This window comes from Lissotriton helveticus, chromosome 5_1 (genome assembly GCF_964261635.1).
Source record: "Lissotriton helveticus chromosome 5_1, aLisHel1.1, whole genome shotgun sequence".
Classification (NCBI taxonomy): domain Eukaryota; kingdom Metazoa; phylum Chordata; class Amphibia; order Caudata; family Salamandridae; genus Lissotriton; species Lissotriton helveticus.
The window spans coordinates 1,377,092,520-1,377,111,661 of record NC_136065.1 but is presented as its reverse complement, the minus strand read 5'-3'; the positions used below and the strand labels follow the sequence as shown (position 1 = coordinate 1,377,111,661).

Sequence of the window (19,142 nt, the reverse complement as noted above, 5' to 3'; positions counted from 1 at the left end):
ACTCAGACTGTGCATATATACCCCATGTAGACACATATGGTATCCCAAGTGGTATTATTTGAAGGCAGTTAGAACAGATATGCATACAATATTATCCATAAGGAAGCAAGGAGACTCTATATGATTATAGCATGTGCTCAAGGCATCATTTATATAAACATTTTAGGGGAAAAAACAAGAAGGAAGGAGCATTTCGCAGTTATTACAGCACTGCAATATACAACTGATGAAATTAAGAACAACCCAAATTGCACGTGGTGCTCAAGGTGTGTCAGTGAAAACCAAGGTAGCGACGCATGTGACAATGTGAACAGCGTGGGCGGCGCAAGGTGACTGGTGCAAAAATATACAGTGAAACATTTGATACAAAGTGGTTCCAAGTAACTTTCAAGAGTTCGTATTTATTTGGTTCAATGTCGTGATCGTGAACCACTTCATGTATTGCACCTGTGATTGCGCTGGAAGGTCGACGGCGTTACGATCCACTTAAATCAGGATCTTCATCAGGACTGGGTCGAGGGCAGTGATGTGGAGAGGAAACCGGATCGAATCAGGGCGACAGAAACGTCAAGCCGTGTGGCACATGAGACTCGTGTTCGAGATCGTCCGCGTGGGAACCGCTGATGAGGGTGAGCAGGATCCGCGAAGGTTGGGGCGTCAGGGCAAGCGGTTCAGTCGTGCTGTGAAGGGGGGCCCAGATAGGAATGATATCCTTCAAAACGATCCAGTCAGTGATCGGAGCGGAGAGATTGAATCTCTGCGTGTTTGGCGGCTTGACTGCAAGTCGAGTGGAGCTGGCGTTTCCATGGACAGTAGTGCATGCTATCATAATACAAAGGACTAACAAGCTCAGGCTGCGTAGAGTGGAGGGATCTATTTTTTATATGGGCACCTCATATAGCAGAGCTGACCAGGGTACATATATAATATAGCCTCACACTTCAGACATGCAGAGCTGCCCAGGTTACATATATGATATAGCCTCACACTTCAGACATGCAGAGTTGCCCAGGGTACATATATAATATAGCCTCACACTTAAGACATGCAGAACTGCCAAGGGTACATATATAATATAGCCTCACACCTCATCCAGCAGAGCTATCCAGGGTACTTATATAATATAGCCTCTCACTTCAGACACACAGAGCTGCCTCGGTATATATATAATATAGCCTCACACTTCAGAAACGCATAGCTATCCAGGATACATATATAATATAGCCTCTCATTTCAGACATGCAGAGCTGACCAGGGTACATGTATGTTATAGCCTCACACTTCAGACACGCAAAGCTATCCAGGGTACATATATAATATAACCTCACATTTCAGACTCGCAGAGCTATCCAGGGTATATATATATATATATATATATATATATATATATATATATATATATATATATATATATATATATATATGTATATATATATATATATATATATATATATATATATATATATATATATATATATATATATATATAATATAGCCTCACACTTCAGCCACACAGATCTATCCAGGGTACATATATAATATAGCCTCACACCTCATACATGCAGAGCTATAGATGTGGTGCCACTTCACCATTGTTCCAAGCCTGCAGTAGGGTAGATGTGGTGCCACTTCACCATCGTTCCAAGCCTGCTGTAGGGTAGATGTGGTGCCACTTCACCATCGTTCCAAGCCTGCAGTAGGGTAGATGTGGTGCCACTTCATCATCGTTCCAAGCCTGCAGTAGGGTAGATGTGGTGCCACTTCATCATCGTTCCAAGCCTGCAGTAGGGTCGATGTGGTGCCACTTCACCATCTTTTCAAGCCTGCAGTAGGGTAGATGTGGTGCCACTTCACCATCGTTCCAAGCCTGCTGTAGGGTAGATGTGGTGCCACTTCACCATCGTTCCAAGCCTGCAGTAGGGTAGATGTGGTGCCACTTCATCATCGTTCCAAGCCTGCAGTAGGGTAGATGTGGTGCCACTTCATCATCGTTCCAAGCCTGCAGTAGGGTCGATGTGGTGCCACTTCACCATCTTTTCAAGCCTGCAGTAGGGTAGATGTGGTGCCACTTCACCATCGTTCCAAGCCTGCTGTAGGGTAGATGTGGTGCCACTTCACCATCGTTCCAAGCCTGCAGTAGGGTAGATGTGGTGCCACTTCACCATCTTTTCAAGCCTGCAGTAGGGTAGATGTGGTGCCACTTCCGTAGGGGTAATGTGGTGCCACTTCACCATCGTTCCAAGCCTGCAGTAGGGTAGATGTGGTGCTACTTCACCATCGTTCCAAGCCTGCAGTAGGGTAGATGTGGTGCCACTTCACCATCGTTCCAAGCCTGCAGTAGGGTAGATGTGGTGCCACTTCCGTAGGGGTAATGTGGTGCCACTTCACCATCGTTCCAAGCCTGCAGTAGGGTAGATGTGGTGCCACTTCACCATCGTTCCAAGCCTGCAGTAGGGTAGATGTGGTGCCACTTCACCATCGTTCCAAGCCTGCAGTAGGGTAGATGTGGTGCCACTTCACCATCGTTCCAAGCCTGCAGTAGGGTAGATGTGGTGCCACTTCACCATCTTTTCAAGCCTGCAGTAGGGTAGATGTGGTGCCACTTCACCATCGTTCCAAGCCTGCAGTAGGGTAGATGTGGTGCCACTTCAGTAGGGTTAATGTGGTGCCACTTCACCATCGTTCCAAGCCTGCAGTAGGGTAGATGTGGTGCCACTTCAGTAGGGTTAATGTGGTGCCACTTCACCATCGTTCCAAGCCTGCAGTAGGGTAGATGTGGTGCCACTTCAGTAGGGTTAATGTGGTGCCACTTCACCATCGTTCCAAGCCTGCAGTAGGGTAGATGTGGTGCCACTTCACCATCGTTCCAAGCCTGCAGTAGGGTAGATGTGGTGCCACTTCACCATCGTTCCAAGCCTGCAGTAGGGTAGATGTGGTGCCACTTCACCATTGTTCCAAGCCTGCAGTAGGGTAGATGTGGTGCCACTTCACCATCGTTCGAAGCCTGAAGTAGGGTAGATGTGGTGCCACTTCACCATCGTTCCAAGCCTGCAGTAGGGTAGATGTGGTGCCACTTCACCATCGTTCCAAGCCTGCAGTAGGGTAGATGTGATGCCACTTCACCATCGTTCCAAGCCTGCAGTAGGGTAGATGTGGTGCCACTTCATCATCGTTCCAAGCCTGCAGTAGGGTAGATGTGGTGCCACTTCACCATCGTTCCAAGCCTGCAGTAGGGTAGATGTGGTGCCACTTCACCATCGTTCCAAGCCTGCAGTAGGGTAGATGTGGTGCCACTTCACCATCGTTCCAAGCCTGCAGTAGGGTAGATGTGGTGCTACTTCACCATCGTTCCAAGCCTGCAGTAGGGTAGATGTGGTGCCACTTCACCATCGTTCCAAGCCTGCAGTAGGGTAGATGTGGTGCCACTTCCGTAGGGGTAATGTGGTGCCACTTCACCATCGTTCCAAGCCTGCAGTAGGGTAGATGTGGTGCCACTTCACCATCGGTCCAAGCCTGCAGTAGGGTAGATGTGGTGCCACTTCACCATCGTTCCAAGCCTGCAGTAGGGTAGATGTGGTGCCACTTCACCATTGTTCCAAGCCTGCAGTAGGGTAGATGTGGTGCCACTTCACCATCTTTTCAAGCCTGCAGTAGGGTAGATGTGGTGCCACTTCACCATCGTTCCAAGCCTGCAGTAGGGTAGATGTGGTGCCACTTCAGTAGGGTTAATGTGGTGCCACTTCACCATCGTTTCAAGCCTGCAGTAGGGTAGATGTGGTGCCACTTCAGTAGGGTTAATGTGGTGCCACTTCACCATCGTTCCAAGCCTGCAGTAGGGTAGATGTGGTGCCACTTCAGTAGGGTTAATGTGGTGCCACTTCACCATCGTTCCAAGCCTGCAGTAGGGTAGATGTGGTGCCATTTCACCATCGTTCCAAGCCTGCAGTAGGGTAGATGTGGTGCCACTTCACCATCGTTCCAAGCCTGCAGTAGGGTAGATGTGGTGCCACTTCACCATTGTTCCAAGCCTGCAGTAGGGTAGATGTGGTGCCACTTCACCATCGTTCGAAGCCTGCAGTAGGGTAGATGTGGTGCCACTTCACCATCGTTCCAAGCCTGCAGTAGGGTAGATGTGGTGCCACTTCACCATCGTTCCAAGCCTGCAGTAGGGTAGATGTGATGCCACTTCACCATCGTTCCAAGCCTGCAGTAGGGTAGATGTGGTGCCACTTCATCATCGTTCCAAGCCTGCAGTAGGGTAGATGTGGTGCCACTTCACCATCGTTCCAAGCCTGCAGTAGGGTAGATGTGGTGCCACTTCACCATCGTTCCAAGCCTGCAGTAGGGTAGATGTGGTGCCACTTCACCATCGTTCCAAGCCTGCAGTAGGGTAGATGTGGTGCCACTTCATCATCGTTCCAAGCCTGCAGTAGGGTAGATGTGGTGCCACTTCACCATCGTTCCAAGCCTGCAGTAGGGTAGATGTGGTGCCACTTCACCATCGTTCCAAGCCTGCAGTAGGGTAGATGTGGTGCCACTTCATCATCGTTCCAAGCCTGCAGTAGGGTAGATGTGGTGCCACTTCACCATCGTTCCAAGCCTGCAGTAGGGTAGATGTGGTGCCACTTCACCATCGTTCCAAGCCTGCAGTAGGGTAGATGTGGTGCCACTTCACCATCGTTCCAAGCCTGCTGTAGGGTAGATGTGGTGCCACTTCACCATCGTTCCAAGCCTGCAGTAGGGTAGATGTGGTGCCACTTCACCATCATTCCAAGCCTGCAGTAGGGTAGATGTGGTGCCACTTCACCATCGTTCCAAGCCTGCTGTAGGGTAGATGTGGTGCCACTTCACCATCGTTCCAAGCCTGCAGTAGGGTAGATGTGGTGCCACTTCATCATCGTTCCAAGCCTGCAGTAGGGTAGATGTGGTGCCACTTCACCATCGTTCCAAGCCTGCAGTAGGGTCGATGTGGTGCCACTTCACCATCGTTCCAAGCCTGCAGTAGGGTCGATGTGGTGCCACTTCACCATCTTTTCAAGCCTGCAGTAGGGTAGATGTGGTGCCACTTCACCATCGTTCCAAGCCTGCTGTAGGGTAGATGTGGTGCCACTTCACCATCGTTCCAAGCCTGCAGTAGGGTAGATGTGGTGCCACTTCATCATCGTTCCAAGCCTGCAGTAGGGTAGATGTGGTGCCACTTCATCATCGTTCCAAGCCTGCAGTAGGGTCGATGTGGTGCCACTTCACCATCTTTTCAAGCCTGCAGTAGGGTAGATGTGGTGCCACTTCACCATCGTTCCAAGCCTGCTGTAGGGTAGATGTGGTGCCACTTCACCATCGTTCCAAGCCTGCAGTAGGGTAGATGTGGTGCCACTTCACCATCTTTTCAAGCCTGCAGTAGGGTAGATGTGGTGCCACTTCACCATCGTTCCAAGCCTGCAGTAGGGTAGATGTGGTGCTACTTCACCATCGTTCCAAGCCTGCAGTAGGGTAGATGTGGTGCCACTTCACCATCGTTCCAAGCCTGCAGTAGGGTAGATGTGGTGCCACTTCCGTAGGGGTAATGTGGTGCCACTTCACCACCGTTCCAAGCCTGCAGTAGGGTAGATGTGGTGCCACTTCACCATCGTTCCAAGCCTGCAGTAGGGTAGATGTGGTGCCACTTCACCATCGTTCCAAGCCTGCAGTAGGGTAGATGTGGTGCCACTTCACCATCGTTCCAAGCCTGCAGTAGGGTAGATGTGGTGCCACTTCACCATCTTTTCAAGCCTGCAGTAGGGTAGATGTGGTGCCACTTCACCATCGTTCCAAGCCTGCAGTAGGGTAGATGTGGTGCCACTTCAGTAGGGTTAATGTGGTGCCACTTCACCATCGTTCCAAGCCTGCAGTAGGGTAGATGTGGTGCCACTTCAGTAGGGTTAATGTGGTGCCACTTCACCATCGTTCCAAGCCTGCAGTAGGGTAGATGTGGTGCCACTTCAGTAGGGTTAATGTGGTGCCACTTCACCATCGTTCCAAGCCTGCAGTAGGGTAGATGTGGTGCCACTTCACCATCGTTCCAAGCCTGCAGTAGGGTAGATGTGGTGCCACTTCACCATCGTTCCAAGCCTGCAGTAGGGTAGATGTGGTGCCACTTCACCATCGTTCCAAGCCTGCAGTAGGGTAGATGTGGTGCCACTTCACCATCGTTCCAAGCCTGCAGTAGGGTAGATGTGGTGCCACTTCACCATCGTTCCAAGCCTGCAGTAGGGTAGATGTGGTGCCACTTCACCATCGTTCCAAGCCTGCAGTAGGGTAGATGTGGTGCCACTTCACCATCGTTCCAAGCCTGCAGTAGGGTAGATGTGGTGCCACTTCATCATCGTTCCAAGCCTGCAGTAGGGTAGATGTGGTGCCACTTCACCATCGTTCCAAGCCTGCAGTAGGGTAGATGTGGTGCCACTTCACCATCGTTCCAAGCCTGCAGTAGGGTAGATGTGGTGCCACTTCACCATCGTTCCAAGCCTGCAGTAGGGTAGATGTGGTGCCACTTCATCATCGTTCCAAGCCTGCAGTAGGGTAGATGTGGTGCCACTTCACCATCGTTCCAAGCCTGCAGTAGGGTAGATGTGGTGCCACTTCACCATCGTTCCAAGCCTGCAGTAGGGTAGATGTGGTGCCACTTCACCATCGTTCCAAGCCTGCAGTAGGGTAGATGTGGTGCCACTTCATCATCGTTCCAAGCCTGCAGTAGGGTAGATGTGGTGCCACTTCACCATCGTTCCAAGCCTGCAGTAGGGTAGATGTGGTGCCACTTCACCATCGTTCCAAGCCTGCAGTAGGGTAGATGTGGTGCCACTTCACCATCGTTCCAAGCCTGCTGTAGGGTAGATGTGGTGCCACTTCACCATCGTTCCAAGCCTGCAGTAGGGTAGATGTGGTGCCACTTCACCATCGTTCCAAGCCTGCAGTAGGGTAGATGTGGTGCCACTTCACCATCGTTCCAAGCCTGCAGTAGGGTAGATGTGGTGCCACTTCATCATCGTTCCAAGCCTGCAGTAGGGTAGATGTGGTGCCACTTCACCATCGTTCCAAGCCTGCAGTAGGGTCGATGTGGTGCCACTTCACCATCGTTCCAAGCCTGCAGTAGGGTCGATGTGGTGCCACTTCACCATCTTTTCAAGCCTGCAGTAGGGTAGATGTGGTGCCACTTCACCATCGTTCCAAGCCTGCTGTAGGGTAGATGTGGTGCCACTTCACCATCGCTCCAAGCCAGCAGTAGGGTAGATGTGGTGCCACTTCACCATCGTTCCAAGCCTGCAGTAGGGTAGATGTGGTGCCACTTCACCATCGTTCCAAGCCAGCAGTAGGGTAGATGTGGTGCCACTTCACCATCGTTCCAAGCCTGCAGTAGGGTAGATGTGGTGCCACTTCACCATCGTTCCAAGCCTGCAGTAGGGTAGATGTGGTGCCACTTCTTCATCGTTCCAAGCCTGCAGTAGGGTAGATGTGGTGCCACTTCACCATCGTTCCAAGCCTGCAGTAGGGTAGATGTGGTGCCACTTCACCATCGTTCCAAGCCTGCAGTAGGGTAGATGTGGTGCCACTTCACCATCGTTCCAAGCCTGCAGTAGGGTAGATGTGGTGCCACTTCATCATCGTTCCAAGCCTGCAGTAGGGTAGATGTGGTGCCACTTCACCATCGTTCCAAGCCTGCAGTAGGGTAGATGTGGTGCCACTTCACCATCGTTCCAAGCCTGCAGTAGGGTAGATGTGGTGCCACTTCACCATCGTTCCAAGCCTGCAGTAGGGTAGATGTGGTGCCACTTCACCATCGTTCCAAGCCTGCTGTAGGGTAGATGTGGTGCCACTTCACCATCGTTCCAAGCCTGCAGTAGGGTAGATGTGGTGCCACTTCACCATCGTTCCAAGCCTGCAGTAGGGTAGATGTGGTGCCACTTCACCATCGTTCCAAGCCTGCAGTAGAGTAGATGTGGTGCCACTTCACCATCGTTCCAAGCCTGCAGTAGGGTAGATGTGGTGCCACTTCACCATCGTTCCAAGCCTGCTGTAGGGTAGATGTGGTGCCACTTCACCATCGTTCCAAGCCTGCAGTAGGGTAGATGTGGTGCCACTTCATCATCGTTCCAAGCCTGCAGTAGGGTAGATGTGGTGCCACTTCACCATCGTTCCAAGCCTGCAGTAGGGTCGATGTGGTGCCACTTCACCATCGTTCCAAGCCTGCTGTAGGGTAGATGTGGTGCCACTTCACCATCGTTCCAAACCTGCTGTAGGCTTTTTAAATAAAACAATAGCATACCTGCTGTAGACACGTCTTACTAAGGTGCCCACTTTACTTGGCAGCTCTTCCGAGTTTGAGCGCCACCTTTCACTGTTGATCTTTGAGGAATAATGCATTCTGTGCTAGCGGCTTTTTACTGTCTCCTGGAAGTAGGGCAGTTTGATTGGCAGGGCTCTATACACTGAGAGGCCTATAGCTAGAGGAGAGCCTATACACATATGTCTATGGAGGGACTGGTGGCACGATGAGAACTCTGTGCAGGATCTGTACCGTGCAGTCTGAGCTCCATAGCCAGGCAATTCTACAGCAGTTTCTCCATAATGACAGCATCTCATATCTAACCAGATGCCTAGAGAATGTCAGTGTGATTCTGAGATCCTGTGCACAGGACAGGCACACATCTAATACATAATGCTGCTGAGGATCAGTCCATCTCCTAACAAGCAGGGGTACAGGTGGCCCAGCACTAGGCAGCCGCTCCCTCAAGGTGCCCAGTAATGTACATAACGGATGTGCCAATACTTCACACCGCAACTTTTCCCTTCCTCTCCAGGTGAAAGTGAAGGTGACAAGGACTCGGATTCCAGCTCCAAGCCTCTCAAAGCAAATAAGAAAGACACGGCAGCTCTGTTCCAGACCGGAGGAAGCAACAGCAATGAGAAGAAAACAAAAAAGAAAGGTAACGCAGAGCCCCTGCCCCCCCTGCAAGGCCGTGCTGCTGAGTGTAGTATTCCCATTAGTTTGTGACTACTGCATTTGCTTGTAGAATGTTGTTGTTCTCTCTGGGGATCTCTCTTCCATCCTTGCCACAGGAGTCTCCTCCCAGCTGTGTGGATCCCAGGGCTCTTCACATGCTCTACGTCTCCTCGTGCCATACTGCTTCTCATTTCCCACTGTTGCACAACAAACACCCCGCGCACAACAGACACCACTTTGTAGTCATTTCACAGGTTATGCTTTCAGCTGTGCCTTCTTTTTTAAGTCAGACCTAGAGATAGCTGTCTCGCCATCCTCCCATGACGAAAACAAATTATTAATAAAAAAAATGCATAGAGACATACGTAGAGTTTCTTTGAGTAAGTCACCTTCATAGATTCATCTGATAAAGTGTTATTCACATATTTCATCCACGCCCCTCAGCATGGAGCCTGTAGCAGTGGGTCATCCCACTTCAGGCATCGCTCTCTTGTAATGTGAGGCAGCTTCTTCCCTGATCACTTGCACAGTTACCTGAAAAAGTAGAGCACTTCAGTGCAAGGCTTGCGGAGGAACACTTTGCCAGTGTTGCTGTTTTTTCAAATGTTTATGTTTTTTTAAATTGTAGTCCTTTTTTTTTAATCTCTGTTTTCAGATTTCAGTAATTCAATTCCAAAATGCCTTTTCTCTGTGCCTATGCGAAACATATTTTACTGTTATGTACATTAAAACCAATAGGATAGTTCTATCTGTTTCTAAGTACACCTACCTGCTAGGAAGCATTTGTACAATTTTAATACAATTGTATGCCAATGGCAAACCTATTGCCTTTGCCAGTGCTTGTTATTCACTGTTTTCATTCACCGACATATTTAATGGAGGTGAAGACAAGCCAGTAAGTTCAATGACACAGCTGGGCTAGAGACAAGCCACTAAGGCTTAGCAGTAAGAGTCAAAACGTGAATCTGCTTATCAAAAATGTTATCATGTAAGATCAGGCAATACGTCAAGAAAAATATGATAACTACTTTGAAATTAAACAAAATAATGGTTTCCAAAAGATCTGAGTCTCTCAATTCCGTATAAACAATTATATCACTGCATTCATTGAATTAAATGTATAGAGTGCGACATCTACCCATAGGCATCAAGGGGCTATAGACACAGCAGAATGTTACAAAGCATCGGCGGCTCAACCAATTACCTGACAGATTTGAGTGGTGTTTAATAAAAGTCAAACATTCTAGAACACCCTCATGCCCTGACAACATTGCCATAGGATAGCCAGGACATGTCAGCGTATGTTGCCTATATGGTACAGTTATTGCAATGTCTGTACCATTCAGCAAAGGCATGTGGCTCAAAGGGCCGACACACAGGAAAAGTTGCAAAAGGGTATATTTATTCTAACAACACAATCCTTGATCCCTCAAAATCTTTAAAAAACACAATTTCTCCAACATTAACATCCATGAACACACAGCCAGGCGCCGCTGTAAGTAGAACACTTGCCAGGGCTGCACCACTGGGTAAAAAGGATACATGCAGTAACATGCTATCGTTTTGGTCTCCAGGTGCTGCCAAACCCAGCAAGGAGTTGAGCGAGGAAGAGGAGTCTGAATCTGCAAAGAAAAACACCAACAAAAAGGGAAAAGGCAAGAAATCTAAGAAGGTGAGGGACAACGAAAGCATGGACAATATTGTACAAATCTACTCTTCACCACAACCTGCAGAATTGAGAATCTGCCAGATTCCTATTTGCTTTCTGCCTCCTGCAGTGATATGGCGCAAAATGATAGGGCCCCCTGTAGAATGTGGTGAGGGCCCCTGGCACTCCCATATCTCACAGATATTCATAGGCCTAGGGCTGAAAGGAGGTCTCTTGATGGGTGGCGCCCCCGAAGTGAAAGGGCTGCAGAGGCCGATGTTATACCTCCCGCCTCCTGCTCTACCAAGCATCTGAAACAGGACTGAGTCTGACTGCAAAATGACTGAGTACAACTGAAGATCCATTAGTGTGTCAACAAAGAGAGAGAGATAAATAGATAATAGAGTGCATTGGTTAAGGCATCGTGGCCTTTTGTCCCCTGAGTTGTGTTTCTCCAATAAGGATGGTTGGGAACAATGCACAGCTCACAGGGCACGAACGCCTTTGTGAGGTATCTGACAGTTTTTTTCCTGATTTAGATTTTTGTGGATCATTCTTTATGACCAATTCAAGAAACTGGCACTTCTGCAGGTTCGTCCACGAGCGCTCAAGTAAAAATATGTGTAAACTGAGGATGAACTAACCCTCTCTGTCCATGTGGATCAGGGTAATTATACTGAACAAAAACAATAGTCCTGTGAGACTCACCGGGAGCATCAACTATTGCATCCCTCGAATGTGATTCTAGAAATCATGTGCATGAATCATAACACAAAACCATTAACATACATCAAATGGATTGGTGTCACTACAACGCATGCTTTTACCACGCATGCCTTTACAACGCGGTTTTTACCACGCAGTCCATTACAACGCATAATGCTTTTAGGCGCTGGATAGTGAATTATTTAATTTACTATTCCAACTCCAGTCCCCGTGGATAGCAGGGAAGGTGTTGGATAGTATATTAAATACATTCCCTATCCTAGAGCGCCCCCCAGCGCATTGCGTTGTAATGGTTTGCGTGGTAAAAGTTGCGATGTAATGGTAGTGCGTTGTAAAAAATTCGTTGTAACCGTGCTACACCACATCAAATAGCTCACTCAGGTGGAAGTAAATCAAATGGAAGCCACTTTCCTCTGTTGTCCAGAATTGTAACTATTCTGATACTGATAAAGGTGCAGTATGTACGGTGAAGAGAGTGGAGACGACGCCGTGAGCGTAAAAGTGAACGAATATATATATATATATATACAAGAGTGTGAAGAAACACTAGACAAAAACCCAGGGCACATATTCTATCAAGAAAGTATTTTAGATAGTTTAAAAAGTTATGTTAGCTTGTCCAGTAAGAGACACCCATGTGGGTGAGGGAGAGGCTGGCAGTCGCGGTTCACCTGAGACATTTACCCGGTCTCAGCAGGATCTTGCCGTCTGTCTATTTTTGCGGTTTTATATAGCGCGAACTCGATCCGAAGGTATTGGAGCACTTTACGTGAGCACAAGTTATGTTACACATACATTTTTTGTAGGTTGGGGAGATTAATTGATTTGCCCAGAATCACAGGATGCTGAGGCGATGCAAAGGCTCGAACCTGGTTGCCCCAGCTTCACAGTCAACAACTCTGGCCGTTAGGCCACATACTCTACCCAAAAGTATTGTGCTTCAAAACCTTTGTCCAAACAATTATCAGTACTAATGATTGTGTAATACCTCAACCGACTTGAAATATGCCCCAATAAAATGTCTATATCAAAATACATGCTGTAGTTAAAAGCAAGGTGTATCTGGTAATATCTAAATGACTTTCTTCTTGAAGAATTAAAACAGTAGGCATTTCAAATCATGTCTTCATGAGCTATTCCACGGGTGATCTCCTGTAACTGTGCTTCTCTTTGTGTCTCTGGCTGGTTGTGGGCAGAAAGAGGAGCGCCCTCCATCCCCCGTCATTGAAGTGGACAACCTGGAGGAGTTTGTCCTGCGTCCAGCGCCTCAAGGAGTGACCATCAAGTGCCGCGTCACCCGAGACAAGAAAGGCATGGACCGCGGCTTCTACCCCACCTACTATGTGCACCTGGATAATGATAAAAAGGTAAGTGTGAGTGCATTGGGATTAGCCCTTGCTATGAAGTGTTCAGCCTTCAGAAATACGCCACGTACTATGTTGATTCCTCCACCTCTGAAGCTTGCAGAGGTGCCTTCCTAGGTCATGAAGGCTGCACACCAGCTAGCGGGTGTTCCTATTATTTTTCATCAATTCAGTGATCCAGACCAACCATAAAGGTAGGGTCATATCTTCAGGTACAAAAACAGAGCTGATATTTTCTTCAACAATTTGATGAGAGTTAATTGCTTCTAAGTCTAAAGAGGTCATTTAGACGTTGGCTGCCAAGTTGCAGAATGGCTAGGTCAGCAAAAAGTCACTGGCACAGCTGGCCCACTATATTTAAAGAAAACTGCCAGGCCAGCAGTTTTTTTTAACAAACCTGCTCCCATCAACATGGTAGGTGCAGTGTCAGCAAAAAGAAACAATACCGGCCAGTGCTCAGTTCTATGGCTACACAGTGGACCATCTTTGTTTTTCAACTTTCAAAGATACATCTGTAAATTGGGGGTTGTTTTTGTAAAGCAAACAAAGCAGTTTCTCTGATGCACATGGAGTTTTGCCCAGAGAGTGTGGGGAGACCGTTCATTTTTTTCCTGTTCAATGCCGCAAAGTGATCTTGAATGGGAAAGAACGGCTGACCATGGTGTCCCAGACTGCAAGCCCTAATAAGGGTGGCATTTCCAATGTGAAGTCACGTGGTGGATGCCTGGTGGAGATCATCTTCCTGACGGCAGAGCCAGGGGTGGCTCTACCCTCAGAAAAACTGGCCATGCCCTGACCTCTGAATGAGGGGGGACATGCAAGAGTCTAGTGAGTAGGACACAAGCTGCCCCATCCCATCACCTTCTAAATGCCCTCTAAATTAGTCTTGTATGTGCAGACGGCTTAAGTATTGGAGAGGCCCAGCCCTACAAATACATGAATGTTGTCCATTGAACAGTGCAAGACTCCAGCTAATAAACTGAGGTGTATGGAAACAACCCTTGGTGAGGCGCAAATGATTCTGTGAGATTTAACACTAGCTAAGAAGTGCAGGGCGGGGCTTCCAGACCAGTATAAAGAAATGTTATGTCTGCTTCTCACTTGCACTTCAAGCCCCTTCCAAGAGTCATTGCAACCCTTGCGTGCAGCATCATGTTGACAAAAAATGACTAGTCAGCATCTGCTATTTTTCTCCAAGTTACATGTTTTCTTCACCTGCAACAATGCCATCCCATCTTGGTCAGAGAGAACAAGCTTGGTGACTTTGAGACAAATGGTTTTAATATGGCAGATGAACCAGGAAAAATGCAAACCTTGAAAATTCAAAATACCTCTTTCAAACAGTTACAGTGACATCTGGCTCCAGCCACTAGTTACTGAAACTTTCCAACAGTCTCCTCTAATCAGCAAAAGGAGACGCTACTGTGTATCTGGCCGCTGCGCATACGATACAAATACAGCACATTACAAATTATACAATAAAACCTTGGGCCTCTGTATTTGGTCCATGTCCCAAAATAAAAAAGGTTCTGAGGCAGCAACTTAAGCAGAGGAATTTCAACCACTTTAAGGGGAACCCTAGACCTCATTCAATACTTAATACCTCTTGCTTTGAATTTGCTTGTGTGTGATGTTTCTTCCAAATGTAGCCATCGCACCAGATTGCCAATGGTAGACCTATTGGCTTTGCCAATGCGTGTTATTCATTGTTTTCATTGACTGACATATTAAATGGCGGTGGGAAAGTATATAAATTGAATGATATTGCTGGGCTAGAGCCAAGCCAGGGCTCTGGCTTAGCGCTGAGAGTCAAAACATGAGCCTCCTCATCAAAAGATTCATCCTGTAAATCAGGCAACAAATATCAAGGAAACTAATGAAACTGAATATTTTTTTCCGAATTTTCTGAGAGCCTCAATTAAGTACATGCAATTATATCACTGCATTGAGTGACATTTATTGAAAGTAATATTTATTTTAACATGAAGCATTTAAAATACCCTCGTGCCCTAACAGCATTATCATAGATTACCCAAGACATGTCACGTTCTCTATATATGTGTCCTATGTGGTTTTCAAATGAGAAGCACGATTACTCTGTATTAACTATACATGGCAGGTTTTAGTATAGTGCAGACCCTAAACTCAGTAACAACAATGTGATCTCTGATTGGTTGAATAAGGAAAATAATACATAGGGAAGTAAAACGATTTGCCTTGGTCGAATGGGGAAGTTGGGATTTTAGCCCATGTTTTCTGGTTGCATATTGTGTAATTTGTGCACTGTAGGGCTGAATCCTTCTCTCATTTGTTTAATGCCAACAGTGAATGCTGTGTGTTCAATTACTACAAAGTATTAATAGACAGGGTTCAATAAATATACTTCTCTTACCTTAAATAAAAACTGACACTATACACACACACACACACATGTATGTGTGCCAGTGCTTAATTTGAGCCGGTGGTTTCCAGTGCTCGGCACCAGCACTTTATTGCCAACACCAGCGCTTGTGACAATCTTCCACAAGATGGCGCTGTGTGGCTAATTTAGAGATGACCACAACTACAGGTAATTATTATTTCAATATACATTAAAATGACTATTAACTACAGCCCAAACCATTCTTATAGCTTGTCGGGCCTGAAATAGTCCGAACTGTCACACCTGTAGGAGTGTGACGGTTAATAGTTGTGTTGTTACTATCATTGGCAGCATGGCAGGGACTATGTGTGGTGGAAGCAGCAGTGGCCTCCTGACGAAAGCCCAGGCACAACATTTAAAATGAATGCTTTTCCTTTTTAGAATGTGTCATAGAATCAAAACTCAAAGTGACAAAACATGTCTGGCAGATATTGGGCCTCTGTGGGTTATGAACCCATACTTGGTCCATGTCACAAAACGAAAAAAGGTTCTGAAGAAGCAACCTAAGCAGTAGAATCTCCACCACTTTTAGGGGGAACGCTGGACACCGACCTTAGACTTAACGTCTCTTGCTTTGAATTTGATAGTTTGATTTTTCTTCCAAATGCAGCTAGTCACGTTCTCTTGGGTTAGACATCATTTCCTTCTTTTTTTCAGCCATAGTTGTATTTTTCCAAGTTTGCAGCCTGCTGTGGAATACATAGTGGTAAGTGTGCTCCATTGGTTAGGTTGCTGATGTGAAGGACTGTGTTAGAAGTAAGACTGTGACTTTACCATCAACAGAGAGACAAGCGGAGGGCTTTGCTGCAAGCGTACCTGTTAGTTCGAGTGAGGAATTCTGCTGCCTGTTCTGGACTGAGGCGAGGCCAAACGGACACTCTGCATTCTGCCTTCTGCATTCCTGCCCTCCCGCCTCCCGCCTCCCGCTGCCGGACTCCAAACACCATCCCGGAGTCGGGCTGCAGAGCGGAGCGCGGTCGAGGGTTCAGGACTACAGGTCCCAGCAGCCTCAGCGGCGTCAGCCGCGTCAATCGCGCGCCAGGAGGCGCATAAATCCGCTGCAACCCCGGTCGAGGGGGGGAGCGTACCTGTTAGTTCGAGTGAGGAATTCTGCTGCCTGTTCTGGACTGAGGCGAGGCCAAACGGACACTCTGCATTCTGCCTTCTGCATTCCTGCCCTCCCGCCTCCCGCTGCCGGACTCCAAACACCATCCCGGAGTCGGGCTGCAGAGCGGAGCGCGGTCGAGGGTTCAGGACTACAGGTCCCAGCAGCCTCAGCGGCGTCAGCCGCGTCAATCGCGCGCCAGGAGGCGCATAAATCCGCTGCAACCCCGGTCGAGGGGGGGAGCGTACCTGTTAGTTCGAGTGAGGAATTCTGCTGCCTGTTCTGGACTGAGGCGAGGCCAAACGGACACTCTGCATTCTGCCTTCTGCATTCCTGCCCTCCCGCCTCCCACTGCCGGACTCCAAACACCATCCCGGAGTCGGGCTGCAGAGCGGAGCGCGGTCGAGGGTTCAGGACTACAGGTCCCAGCAGCCTCAGCGGCGTCAGCCGCGTCAATCGCGCGCCAGGAGGCGCATAAATCCGCTGCAACCCCCGTCTCGCGGGACGCCGGGCGAAGCCCGGGCAGAGGGCGGGCCGTCTGAGGCCGTCCGAGGTTGGCCAAGGTTGGGTTGGGCCAGGGATTCTGCCCTTTCCTTCTAAACACCCATTGTTGGATACAGTTCGCCAGGGGCACTGACTTCCAGGTAAAATACACATTGTATTTTATTTGCCACCTACAACGCTTTGTTTCAAGTGTACTACTGCTTGGGCAAATGCCTGCTAAAAAAACACCCTCTGTTTCAAACACAATGGAGAACTATTTAGTCCAAGTTGTGACGAAAATTAACACAGAAAGAAGGGCTTCATTGGGATTGGAATCCCCTTTACAATCACCTCTGGTAGATATTGGGACTGAGGATTCATTCGCTCTGCTAAACAACAGCCTCCTGGGTGAGGCACATGACTCTATCCAGGACATAAATAGCATCCAGCCCAGTGGCATAGTAGCCAGTGCTGAAGACAATAGCGTCATCGACGCTTTGACTGTGCTCCCTACAAACAGTGAGTTTATCATCTCCACTGCTCCCCCTATTCCCGCTCCGAGGGTCTCAGGGGGTAAAAGAAAAGCCATTCAAAAGCGAGGAGGTCTTAGATCAGCCAAAAATAAAACTGCTACGCCACCAAGGAAAACTACCGACGATGAAGAGGAAGATTTAACTGGGGAAACTTATGTAACTCTGACCGATGATCTACTCCAGAAATTTTGCTGTCTGATGGACACAAAAATTAAAGGGATGGTAAAACCACTGATCAGCAAAATAGACAAATTAACTGCTGAGGTAAGCAAACTGGAGGGTTTATTAGGAAAAGCTCTGGGGGAAGTAAGGAAACTTCCAGACGTTATTACAACAAGTGTCCAGCCATTGATGAGTGAAATCCAATCTGGCAAATCTATCGGACCGACTCCTGCAGTTGTACCAAACCCCCCACTGCCTTTTCTGACAATCTCAACGGACAGGCCCTCCGGAGATGTACTGTCTGCTTCATCTCACGTGGCACCTATATCTTCGAAAGGATCATCCGAGCTTGTTGTGGAAGCGTCACCATTAGTTCTTGTTCTTGCTAATGTACCTCCATTAGCCCCAGGTGATGCTGAATCAACTTCATCTTTGCTAAACAAATCATTATCATGGCTAACCAACAACATGGCCATAACTCCTTGGGGCAAAGAGCAACTAGCCGAAGAACTGGTGAATGCAAGAAGGGTTGAGTGGATTGGGAATAGGGTAAAAAAATTCAAGGGGGACTGTGTCGTGCTCAATTTTTCAGACCCCGAGGTTTTGCCAAACATCCTGCCCAATCTTCACCCGCCACAGAAACGATCTACCCCAATTGTCCCACTGACCCTAGATTTCTTTTATCCCAGGAAAGGCAGAGGCCCTAATTGCAGCACACTGAGAACAAAATGGAATGTCGTAACTAAGAGGTGCAGCAAGAACCCCGATTTTGCGGAGTGGGGTCTAGGTTTGGAAAATAGATTTTCTTCTCTTTCCAACCTAGACGCATGTGATTGACTACCATCCACCCCCATCACCTTGCTGCAAATTCCCACGGCTGTACATTCAATAGAGGCGTCCAGTTGTTCATCAGTTTTACAAAATGTGTCCAATAATAACGTAAATAGAGCTGGATCAACTGTAGCAAATATAAATGAAATTGGTATTGTCGGTACAATGTCAACTGGGCAAGATCTCAGTATCCATCCATCAATGTTAAATACCACTGGGAATCTATTGTCTTGGAATATTGCCGGGCTTTGTTCCAAAATGGACTGTGGAGAATGGTTTGGGTTTGTCAGTCAGTACGATGTCTGTATTTTTCAAGAGACCTGGGCCTGTGATCCCATATTTGCATTGGGTTATTTGAATTTTCATCTTCCGGCCATTAAGGGCCCAAAAGGTAGACTCACCATATGGGTGCGCCAGTCTCTTAAGATTGACGTGAGAAATATCGAGCTTCATCAAAAAGATATTCAGCTCATTAGACTAAAAGGCAACTCATCAACCTCTATAGATATTTATAATGTATATGCTAGAGGGGGTAGTGCAGGTAAATCTGAAGTCCTTTTGTCTTTGTATAATCTGTTAGATACTCGCTCATCTGGGAAAAAAATACTAATAGCTGGCGACCTAAATCGCACTTTTGAACCATTAGACACTGGTGATGTTCATTTGGGCACTGAGCAAGATATGCTATGGGATATCCCCGCTCTTAACACTACCCCCATAACACGCTGGACTGAGGATATTCTCGGCCTAAACGCTATGTGCCTTGAACATGGGCTAAGGGCCTTGAACGGTCGGACAAAGTCTGACAGAGTACCAGCTATGACATTTAATAATGGGAGAAACAAGAGCCGTATCGACTACGTCATATGTAGCATGCCTTTATGGCCATCT

At 47.7% G+C, this 19,142-nt stretch overlaps 1 protein-coding gene across 1 annotated transcript in view; it reads left to right on the top strand.

Annotated features, from left to right (window-relative positions):
- TULP1 (TUB like protein 1) overlaps positions 1-19,142 on the top strand; it is a 301,815-nt gene that overhangs the window by 140,489 nt on the left and 142,184 nt on the right. Inside the window, exons 6-8 of the mRNA XM_078640531.1 lie at positions 8,835-8,960; positions 10,552-10,649; positions 12,548-12,718. Of these exons, the coding sequence (XP_078496657.1) occupies positions 8,835-8,960; positions 10,552-10,649; positions 12,548-12,718 (395 nt within the window). The remainder of the gene's footprint in view (positions 1-8,834; positions 8,961-10,551; positions 10,650-12,547; positions 12,719-19,142) is intronic.